Source organism: Bubalus kerabau, chromosome 11, assembly GCF_029407905.1.
Source record: "Bubalus kerabau isolate K-KA32 ecotype Philippines breed swamp buffalo chromosome 11, PCC_UOA_SB_1v2, whole genome shotgun sequence".
Taxonomy (NCBI): domain Eukaryota; kingdom Metazoa; phylum Chordata; class Mammalia; order Artiodactyla; family Bovidae; genus Bubalus; species Bubalus kerabau.
Window position 1 is genome coordinate 75,394,250 of NC_073634.1, and position 11,048 is coordinate 75,405,297.

Consider the following 11,048-nt stretch of genomic DNA (forward strand, 5'->3'; position numbering starts at 1 on the left):
AAGAGAGAGAGCGACATGGGGAGACCAGTATTTTGAGAAACTGATCCCAAGTCTTTATTTTCCATGGTCTACTTTTATACACTGAGATGTTATGCAAAAGTCACGTGGGGTCAGCAGTCCTGACTTTTATCAAAGTCAGGTGCTTCACACAAATGTATACAGAGGTCTTAGGGGTGTTACATCATCTTCTGGCCAGGGGGCCTGCTGACAATTTATGACCCTCTCCTTGTGACAGCGGTCAGTCGACCAGGACACTTATTTCTCCAGGGGTGATTATTCTTAAAACAGACGCCACCCAAATAAAGTTACATTCCTATAGGGTGAGGGTATAGTGGGTTTTAGTTAAGGAAAGAATTTACTTAGCCTAAGGTCTAACGTGATTTATATCAAAGGTTAATACTTATTTCTTCTATATATTCATTAATGTGTGTAAGGGCAGGGGATGTGGAGACTTAGCAACAAACATTGGCTCAACAAATGAAATACCCTTCACCAATACAATTTCTAATCAGCCCACTATACTTATACTAATGGTTTTCTAACTTTTCTAAGGAACCTGTTTTTAGAAGGTTTAAAGCATCTCGTGCCTCTCACAGTTGGGAGGCTGTGAGCAATCACATGTGGCCGGACAAGCCTGTCAGGCAGGCTAGAGAACCTTCAGAGGAGTTTGTAGGTTAAAACAGTCTTGTCACACCCAGGAGTTTTTATTAACTGGAGCTCTAAGTTAACTCCTTCTCCAAAAGAGGTGGTGGGGGACAGCCCCCTGTAAAGTCAGAGGTGTAGGTGAGAGCACAAAGTAGTAAAGTAGGCAGGCTCTGGTTTTGGGGGGTGGATGCTCGAGAATTTCCAGGGGGACTCCTGAGGCTCGATCCCGCCTTTGCGTATGTCAAGCCTCCTTCCTCATGACCTTTGCCACGGGCCGAGTGCCTCACTCTGGCCCCCAACACTCTAGAAATAGTTCAGGTTTATAGCTTTAGTTTATAGTTTATAGCTCCTAAAACAATATAGGTTAATACTCACTAATTAAATTTCTTCAAAGGTTGTAGGACTTTTAGAATTTGCAAAAAAAAAAACACCAAAACAAAATTTCCTATTTCTTTTGATGTCAGTTTTGATGTTAAGTTTTTCTAGGAAAATGGCTATATCTGCTAAGTTTACAACTGTCTTCTATTTCTACAGTTATGTCTGCTTTTAATTCCTAATGTTGCTTATTTGTGCCTTTTCTCTTTGTTCTTAATGAAAATTGTTGGATGTTTTCTAACTTATTACTCCTTTTGAAGAAACACAGTTGTTTAGCTTTGGATGATCCTCTGTAGAAGGAAATGGCAATCCACTCCAGTACTCTTGCCTGAAAAATCCCATGAACAGAAGAGCCTGGTGGGCTACGTATAGTCCAGTCCATGGAGTTGCAAAGTCAAACATGACTGGAGTGACTTAGCACACACAGATAGATGCATACTCCTTTCTATTGTATTTTGAATTTATTCTATCTTTTGTTATTTCATTTCTTTTAATTTCTTTAGGTTTATTCTCTTTTACTAGCTTCTTGAGTTGGAAAGTTAACTCATGAGCTTTTAGCCTTTCTTCTAAGTTTTTAAGTCAATTCATTTCCCCTCTAATACTGTTTTAGCTATGTATCTTGCTTTGATGTAAATGTTTCCAATATTATTCAATTTTAAGTACTGAAAAATTTCCATTATGATATTTTTCTCTGATATATATTTAAGTGTGCCTTTTACAGTTTTTATATAACTAAGAATTTTTTTTTTTTTGGCTGTACTATGCAGCTTGTGGAATCTTAGTTCCCCAACCAGAGATTGAACCCAAACCCTCATCAGTGAAAGCCCAGAGTTCTAACCACTGTACTGCCAGAGAATTCCCTAAATGAGATTTTTTACATCATTTTTGTTACTGATTCCTAATGTAATTGCTTTTAATCTCATAACAGTATGAGACTGATTCTTTAATACTTGTTGAGTCACATTCTTTGGCCTTCTGCTTTTCTGTTTTTATAAATAATCCACGTGTGTTGAGAATATGCATTTGCTAAGTGACTGGAGTTGGGTTTTCTATTTGTCCATTAGCTCAAGTTTAGTAAATGTTTTATCCAATCATCTGTCTACGTTTTTACTAATTTTTTTTTTTTTTTTTGAACCTTGCGGTGGCGCTTAGCGCCGCCTTTCCCCAGACCTTTGCCGCCTTTGCCGCGTCCAGACATGGCTTCACGAAAAGTAAACCAACAGCAGCTCCGTTTTTACTAATTTGTAGTCTATTTAATCTTTCAGATACTGTTTGATATACGTTAAATTCTCCCCCATAATAGCAGATTAGATTTTTCTGATTGAGTTTATGCCAGCTTTTTTTCTAAAGACTTTGTTTTAGAGCAGTTCTAAGTTCGCAGCAAAACTGAGAAGTTTCCCATATAATTCCCTATATACGCACAGCCTTGTCCATTATCACTACGCCCACCAGAATGGTACATGATGAATTGAGAACCTAAACTGACACAGCATAATGATCCAAAGTCCACAGTCAACCATAGGGTTCATCCTTGGTGTTGTACATTCTATGGGTTTGAACAAATTCCCTGGAGGAGGAAACGGCAACCCACTCCAGTATACTTGCTTGGGAAATCCCATGGACAGAGGAGCCTGGCAGGCTACAGTCCATGGGGTCACAAAGAGTTGGGCATGAGTTAGCAACTAAATAACAATAGGTGTGTAGTGTTATGCCATTTATCATTTTAGATGTTTTTAGGCTATGTTATTAGGTATCTACAGGTTCAGAATTATTATACCTTCCTAGGGGATTAAATTTTCATGTATTTTATAATGACATGCTTTTATCTATAATAATGCTTTTCACCTTAAGGTCCATTTATTCTAAATTGATAAAGCTATGTTGGTTTTCTTTTCTCTAGTATTGCTTTATGTATCCTTTTCCCACCATTTTGCTTTCAACTTTTCTGTGTTAATCTCTTAATCTCTTGAAAATTGCATGTGATTTGAATGTTGTTTTATGTAATTTTGATAATCTCTATTTCTTAACTGATGAGTTTATACAATTTATGTTTATTATGATTACTGATACACTTGGATCTATTTTACTATCTTATTTTATGCTTCCTACTTGTCTTCCTTTTTAATCATTTAATTAATTTTTAGCTTCTCTTTTTTCTGTTTTCCTGCCTTCCTTTGGAACGATTTTTAAAAATTTCCATTCCTTTTTTTTCTGCTTGTTTGAGGTCAAACATTTCATTTCTATCTTTTAGCAGTTATTAGAAAATTTTTACATGCATAGTTAACAGTTGATCATTATGTCCACTCTCTTCCCAAAAAACTGTCCTCACCTTATATCTTAATGTTGTCCAATAATGTAGCTCCCACCATCTTTTTTGCTCCATATAGTAATATAATTATCATTGTTTAACAATCTTTGTTAGATTTCCCCACATTCTGATTTGTGTGTGTGTGTGTGTGTATGGTTGCGCTGGGTCTATTTTTACGAGCAGGCTTTCTCTAGTTGCGCAAGCTAGGGCTACTCTTCATGGGAGTGCACTGGCTTCCTGATGTGATGGTTTCTCTGTGGAACACAGGCTCCAGGTGCATGAGCTGCAGTAGTTGCTGCACGCTGGCTCAATAGTTATGGTTCACAGGCTTGGTTGCTCTGCTCCGTGTGGAATCTTCCCAGGCCAGGGATTGAACCTGTGTCCCCTGCATTAGTAGTCGAATTCCTATCCACTGTACCACCAGAGAAGTCCCATTCTGATTTCTTCTTTCACCCTTTTCCCATGCATTCCAAATGTTCCTTCTGGGATCATTTTCCTTCTTCCCGAGTTATATCTCTTAGAATTTCCTTTAATAGAGAACTGTTGGTGGTAAATTCTCTGTTATCTAAAATTTGTCAAACATTTTTTGTTTAATCTCATTCTTAAAAGATAATTTTTCTGAGAATAAAAATCTAAAATGGCAATTTCCCCCACCTTTTTTGACACATTGAAATATTATACTACTGTGTTCTGGCATCACTGTTGCTGTTGTGAAATCAGCTGTCCATCTAATTATTCTTCATTTTAGGTGATTCGCCTTCTCACTTTGAGTACTTTTGAGATCTTCTCTTTTTCTTGGTTTTCTGTTTTTTCAGAACAGCAATTCTAGATGTGTATTTCTGTTTATTTAATCTGCCTGAGATTGTTGGGCTTCCTGGATGGGAGTGTTAGTGTTTTGCAATATAGTAGAATAATCTCAGCTACTATTTCTTCAAATTCTGTTTTTAATCCAATTTTCTCTATTATCTCCTCCATGCTACTTTGTTTTATATTTTATATGTCTTTGACTCAATTAACTGTACTCTGGACCATTTATTTAGATCTATTCTCCAGTTCACTAATTCTTACATCATCTGTGTCTAATTTATTTAACTCACTCATTGCATTTAAAAAAGAATCAATCTTTTCTTTGTATAAGTTACATTTTGAGAGGATAGCTATTTGAATCCCAACGATATGTAAGGAATCTCCTGTTAGTCTCTTCACATTGAATGGGCCCAAGCATTCTTTATCTCTGGTCTTTGCTATTGCATGAAGCATTCAGCTGATAATTCACGTTCAGTTGGCTTGGTTTGGCAGATACCCTAGGCAAAAGTTGACTTCAAGCACAGTTTTCCCCCAGGGATTACTGTTTCCACTGTGCCTTTATGCTCTGGGTATTTCTTACTTTCTTGCCAACTAAATGCATTTAAAAATATACTTTCTATTTTTATCTAGCTTTGTAGTTACTTTCATTGGAATGTTTATTCTCATACTCCCAGACATGGAAGCCTGGATATTTCTCTAGTCCATCCTTTCATTGAGGTGTGTTCCCTGTGGCGGGACCGCTAAAGGTCCCCAAGCAGTACAGAGAGCTCAGTTCTGTCTCCCTTGGATGGGTCCAAGACCTATCTTCTCTCCTGGCTACAAAAACTAAAGCCCAAGGATCTACGTTGCCAGCCAAAGTTCATGAACATTCTTATTTTTTTTTTAATCTATATATTTATTTTTGGTTACATTGGGTCTTGGCTGCAGCACAAAGGAACTTCTGTTGTGCTTGGTCTCAGTAGCTGAGGCATGTGAGCTTAGTTGCCCCAAAGAATGTGGGGTCTTAGTTCCTGGACCAGGGATTAAAACCACGTCCTCTGCATTGGAAGATGGATTCTTTACTGGATCACGAGGGGAGTCCTCATGAACAGCCTTAAGGCAGCTGTGCATCTACTTGGCCACACCAACAAACCATGTAGACTTACTGTATCTTTTCGGGCCAACTTATGCATAGAAAAATGGGGACAGTGTCTATGACTCTCAGTAGCTTCACCTACTTGTGGTCTTCCATGCTCAAGACAGCTCTATTTGTGTAATAGCTACACAAGCATCTACCTGTTGGCCAGATGCTCACCAGCTCTAGGAAGATCTCTTAGGAAGATGATATCTTCCTTTACAGTGGTTCTGAACCTTGTCAGGGTCATGGAACTCCTTGAGAACTGGCTGAAAGCTATGCTCCTTTCTCCAGGAAAATTCAATGCCAGTCAGAGTATAGGGCACTATTTCAGAGGGTTCCTAATTGTCTGCTGTAGACCATCAAGGACCTGTTGATTTATCTTCCTAGAAATGAGTTTGAGGTTTCAGGCCTCAGCTCTGGAGGGCTTCTGCTTCCTCAGAAACTCACATGGTATGTACACGATCCTGGGACTAATGAGAAAGCTTCTTGCTCTGTGCTTTGGTTGATCCCCTATTTGACTATTTTTATTTAATCAATTGATTGTGCTGCCAATGGACCTACACAGTGTAGGCCTAAAAGAACATTTTTGTTTTTTTTCCTTTATACTGAGATCTGGTTTCCCCAACTACGTTTAGTAAATAGCAGTTCTTGGGACCACTGTTATATTAACCCTGATTTGTTGTGTTTTCAAGCCCTACCTGAGCGTTGACCTATTTCAAAGAGTCTGAGTTTCTTTTGATTTGTTCTTCAGTGAGTTTTTAATAAATGTAAACCAACAATTTGTTTCCCTTCCTATTTAAGGCTTTTTGTGACTCTCTGCATTTCTTTTTAAAAAATATTTATTTATTGAATTGGCTACACCAGGTCTTCATTGTGGCATGTGGGATCTTTTAGTTTCAGGATGCAAACTCTTAGTTGTGGCCTGGTGGCATCTAGTTCCCCACCAGGGATTGAACCTAGGCCCCCTGCATTGGAAGCGTAGAGTCTTAGCCAGGGGACCACCAGGGAAGTCCCACTCTTGGCATGTCTAGTTCGGCCTTTTTCTTAACCTCTCTGAACTAGTTTCCACCTGTAAAATAATTGGACTGAGCTATATCAGACATGCTTAAACTTCACTTCTCTGAGCACTTCCCCTGCCACCCATTAATGTTACCTGTGAAATAGAGATCATTAGCATATCGTTTCTGTTTTATTTGGGTATCTTCCTCAAGGTTTTGTGCATTAATACTCTGCAGGGGTATGCAGGATGGAGTGGGGGATGATTATAGGAGTGGCAGTGAGGGCTAGTAGCTGTGACAAAAGTTGCTATAACAGCTCCTGACAGCTCTCTGACATCACATGTCTGGAGTGACTTGGGCATGCACTTCTCTGGGGGGAACAGGAGTGGGGTGCAGGGAGTGGCTCCTGTCTGCAGCTCGGCTTCTCCCAGCACAGGTCTGCAGTATGCCCTTTACGTGCTGGATCTGAAATAAGATGTATTGGGGATCGCTGATGTCCTGTGTGGCTCCTCACTGTGCAGGAGTCCTGTCCCCTGGATGGCAGGCAGAGGCAGAGGGAGGTGTTGCTGTCTAATCCATCGATCCCCACTCTGTGGCAGACCCCTTCCCTCTGCTTCCCTACTCCTGTTCCTACTTCCAGTTACAGGAAGGATGTTACCTGTGATGATGAGAACGTTACTGCTGCTGCTCCTGCCCCTGAGTCAGGCTGCTCCCAAGGATGGCACCATGAGGTAATGGCATTCAGAGGGCAGGGCCATGGGCCGGGAGCAGGAGGAGTCTCAGGAGGGTGTGGTGTGGGCCCCTCTGGGAGCTGGGAGAGTGGGCATACACTCCTTGACTTCTGTGTCATCCCTACCACCTCAACCACTGCATTGTGCTTGTCAGAGTGTCCTCTCCAAAGTGGGCATCGACACATGTTTTCTGGATTCACTTGGAAGTGGGAGCTCATTTCCAATGAGGTGTGAGGTTATGCGCTTCGGAAGGGGCTGCTCTTATCAGGAGCTTCTTACGGTGGAAGCTCCAAAGAAATAGAGATCCTTAGCATATCATTTCTGTTTTATTCGAGTATCTTCTTCGAGGTTTTGTGTATTAATACTATGCAGGGGGTATGCGGGCTGGGGTCAGGGGGATGGATACACGAGCAGCAGCGAGGGCTGGCAGCAGTGACAAAAGTTGCTATGACAGCTCCTGACAGCTCTCTGACATCACACATCTGGAGTGACTTGAGCAAACAGGGATCCCTGTCCAGAACTACGAGAAAATCTTGAGCGTTATAAAAACCCTTGAGCAGACTGAAACTCTAAAACCAATGTCTACACCTCAACGTGGGGGGTGAAAAGGGTCCATTTTGTTATAGAGCACATTGGGTCTATATAAAACTGGGCAGTACCAGGGCTCAGCTAGAGACCTGTCCCTTAGCAACCAACATCACAGAAGAGTTGCCACAATCCACATCGTCCTGCCACCCACTGTGCTGGTTTCCTGGGGCTCCACCTTGTGTCTACTGGGTGTGGCCTCCTCCAGCCACCACCTAACCAGATATTTTATTGGGATTTTCACTTAACATCTAAGCTAGGAATCTGCAAAGGCAGAATCTGGGGAGTAAGGTCATGCTCCTGAGGCTCCCCCCAAGGCTTTTGGGAACCTGGAGAAGCAGCTCCTTTTGGGCCTGGGAGGTGATCTCTATCAGGAGCTTGGGAGTAGAAGGCTATGAGGCTGGGCCCTCGGGGAGGCTTTTTGCAAGGCCAGTCCTTCCCTCCCTCTCCAGGTTAGACCCTGAAGCACAGCATCTGCCTCTGCCCAACCCCTTTGAGCCAGGCCAGGAGCAACTTCGGTGAGTAGGCTGGGGTGAAGCCAGGCCTGGGGCTGCAGACTGGTGTCTAGTGGGCTGATTTTCCACTTTTTTGCCAGACTTCTACAGAGCTACCTAAAGGGACTAGAGAGGATGGAAGAGGAGCCAGAGCACATGAGCCGAGAGCAGGGTAAGGGCCTGGGCCGATGGGGCCAGTGGACTGGAGGCTCAGGGCAACCAGAGCTGGGACTGACGTCAGGCCATCCCGTGACTCCTGCCTGATCCAGCTGTCCCCTGACGCCTCTTCTGATCCAGCTTCTCTTCCTTAGTTCTCCTCTACCTCTTTGCTCTCCACGACTACGACCAGAGTGGACAGTTGGATGGCCTGGAGCTGCTGTCCATGTTGACAGCTGCTCTGGCCCCTGGAGCTTCTGACTCTCCCACCACCAACCCGGTAAGCCCTTCTTCTTCTCCATGAAGAAGACCCAGCTCCTTGGGGGTTTGGGGTTTTTTTTTTTTTTTTTTTGGCTTCACTGGGTCTTCATTGCTGCAGGCGACCTTTCTCTAGTTGTGGCAAGTAGGAGCTACTCTCCAGTTGTGGTCTTTGGGTTTCTCATTGTGGTGGCTTCTCTTGTCGCAGAGCACTGCCTAGGGTGCACAGGCTTCAGTAGTTGTGGTGTGTGGGCTTAGTTACCCCCAGGCATGTGGAATCTTCCTGGACCAGGGCTTGAACCCATGTCCCCTTCATTGGCAGGGGGATTCTTAACCACTGACCACCAGGGAGGACCACCAGGGAAGTCTGCTTTTGTTTTTGTCATCATGACTTTTTTTTTAGTGAATCCCCTGTAAAAGGAGGGCTCAGAGCCCGCATGGCAGGGATGTAGGGTGTATGGGGAGGGTCAGGGTTCCTGGGAGCATCTCCAGTCACTACAGACTCTTCCACAGGTGATCCTGGTAGTGGACAAGGTGCTGGAGACTCAGGACCTGAATGGGGATGGGCTTATGACCCCTGCAGAGCTTGTCAACTTCCCTGGAGAGGCTCTGAGACACACAGAGCCCAGAGAGCCTCCAGAGCCACAAGATGTTGAGATGCAGCCTCTGTTGGCTAAAAGCCCATCGAGACAAGAAGCACATGATGCTCTGAGTCCTGGAGAAGCAGCTGGAGGACAGGCAGAGGCCAGAAGGGAGTTCTTGGAGCCTGTACAGGAGGCTGGGGGACAGGCTGATGCTGTAAGAGAAGCCCCAGGCCCTGGAGGGCAGACTGGGGAACAGGTAGAGACTGGGGACGCTGGAGGAAGAGCAGAAGAACTTCTAGGAGAAACACTGGGGATTAAGAACTCCCCAAATGAGCTTGAGGTTCATGCTATTCAGCTGGAGAATAGTGAGATGTAAACCTTGAGGGTACAGGCTTGCACCACTAGACGTCTCAGTGCTGGAACATAAGCTCTAAGGGTAGGGTGTGTATATTAGGATGACGACCACCTCTGTGCCCCCTCCTTGGCCCCAGTAGGTGGTAGGTCTTTCTGTGCAGTTCAGTTCAGTCTGTGCAGTTCAGAGAGACCCTAAGTTGAAGGGCAGCTTTAGGGCCCAGATGACCAATAAAGAACTGAATGAACCCATCCCCCTGGGCCATTGATCCTCTGGCTCAGCGTGCCCTGGCCTCAGACTGCAGGGGTCAGGGATGGGATAGGCCTCTTGGGAGGGCAGGAATTCAGTTTACCCAGTGTTCCCAGATGAGACACAGAAGAGTTCAGCACTAGGCCACAGCCAGCTGCAGACAACTGGGGAAGGGAGCTCAGCCTCTCCCTAGGGCCCAACCGCTGATGCACCCTCCTGTATTCAGGGCAGGTCTGCTCCATCACCCTGTATCGTTCCCCACACCCGAAAATATTAATAATAACTGCCATTTACAGAGTGCCTAGTGCACACCGGGCATCATGCTGGGCATTTTATAGATTGTGATTTCATCCTCACCATAATTGTATGACCAGGTGCAATGATCTCTATTTGACGATAAAGAAATTGGGGAAGATGGAATTCAGTAACATACCCAAGGTGAAAGTGAAAGTCACTCAGTTGTGTCCTGCTCTTTGCAACCCCATACAGTCCATGGAATTCTCCAGGCCAGAATACTGGAGTGGGTAGCCTTTCCCTTCTCCAGGGGATCTTCCCAACCCAGGGACTGAACCCAGGTCTCCCGCATTGCGGGCAGATTCTTTACCAGCTGAGCCACAAGGGAAGCCCAAGAATACTGGAGTGGGTAGCCTATTCCTTTTCCAGGGGATCTTCCCAACCCAGGAATCAAACCGGGGTCTCCTGCATTGCAGGCAGATTCTTTACCAGCTGAGCTATCAGGGAAACCCGTACCTAAGGTGACGTAGCTAATTAGTGGCCGATTTGAATTCAGGTTTGTCTGACCCTAAAACCCATACCTTTGATCACATTCTATGGCCTCACCCTGCTGCCCCAACTCCCACATGGACATTTGCTGATTCCCACATGCCTTCAGTCTGGGTCTCTCCCAGGGAAGGCACCACTGTATCCTGGGTCACATTTGTGGCCGAGGCACCTTCTTGACTCCAAGGCAACTTCCAGAGTGGGGCTTGGGGGAAGTTACTGGGGAGATATTTTTGGATTGCAGAGGCTCCACCAAACCACAGAGTAGGCTCCCTGCCTGCTGGCCTGTCAGGTTGCCTCAGCCACGTGGACATGCTTGTGGCCACTGGAGTCTTGTGACAGCACCAGCACCCAGAGGGGCTTGTCTCGTGGCTTGTGGTTACTGGGAAGGCTCCCTGGGGGGCAGGGGTTAAGTCTCCCCTCCACTAGGAGGGCTCCAAGTCAGGCCCTCTATCCCTGCCTCCTGGGCACTGACACCCACACTGGTGGCTGCTCTTCACCAGGAAGACCTGGACCTCCAGCAAGGGCACAGCTCATGGCAAGCCTGGGTCGCTTCCTGATGCTCTGGTCTCCACAGGCCCTCCTCTGGGCCTGGACAAGAGGTGAACT

The 11,048-nt window shown here is 44.8% G+C and overlaps 1 protein-coding gene across 1 annotated transcript; it reads left to right on the top strand.

Moving 5' to 3' along the window:
- The first annotated feature begins 6,893 nt into the window (after positions 1 to 6,893).
- Positions 6,894 to 11,012, top strand: CGREF1 (cell growth regulator with EF-hand domain 1). Its single transcript, XM_055540713.1, has 5 exons — positions 6,894 to 6,981; positions 8,019 to 8,084; positions 8,162 to 8,232; positions 8,372 to 8,496; positions 8,988 to 11,012. The coding sequence occupies exons 1-5, from the start codon at positions 6,902 to 6,904 to the stop codon at positions 9,432 to 9,434; spliced, it is 789 nt and encodes a 262-aa protein (XP_055396688.1). The 5' UTR covers positions 6,894 to 6,901; the 3' UTR covers positions 9,435 to 11,012.
- Positions 11,013 to 11,048: the final 36 nt, after the last annotated feature.

What these genes read in the sequence shown, in the direction of transcription:
- CGREF1 (XM_055540713.1), top strand. Translation starts at nt 6,902, where the DNA reads ATGTTACCTGTGATGATGAGAACGTTACTGCTGCTGCTCCTGCCCCTG. An exon ending in CCAGGCCAGGAGCAACTTCG is followed by an intron (nt 8,085 to 8,161) that starts GTGAGTAGGCTG and finishes CTTTTTTGCCAG; the next exon opens with ACTTCTACAGAGCTACCTAA. An exon ending in ACTCTCCCACCACCAACCCG is followed by an intron (nt 8,497 to 8,987) that starts GTAAGCCCTTCT and finishes ACTCTTCCACAG; the next exon opens with GTGATCCTGGTAGTGGACAA.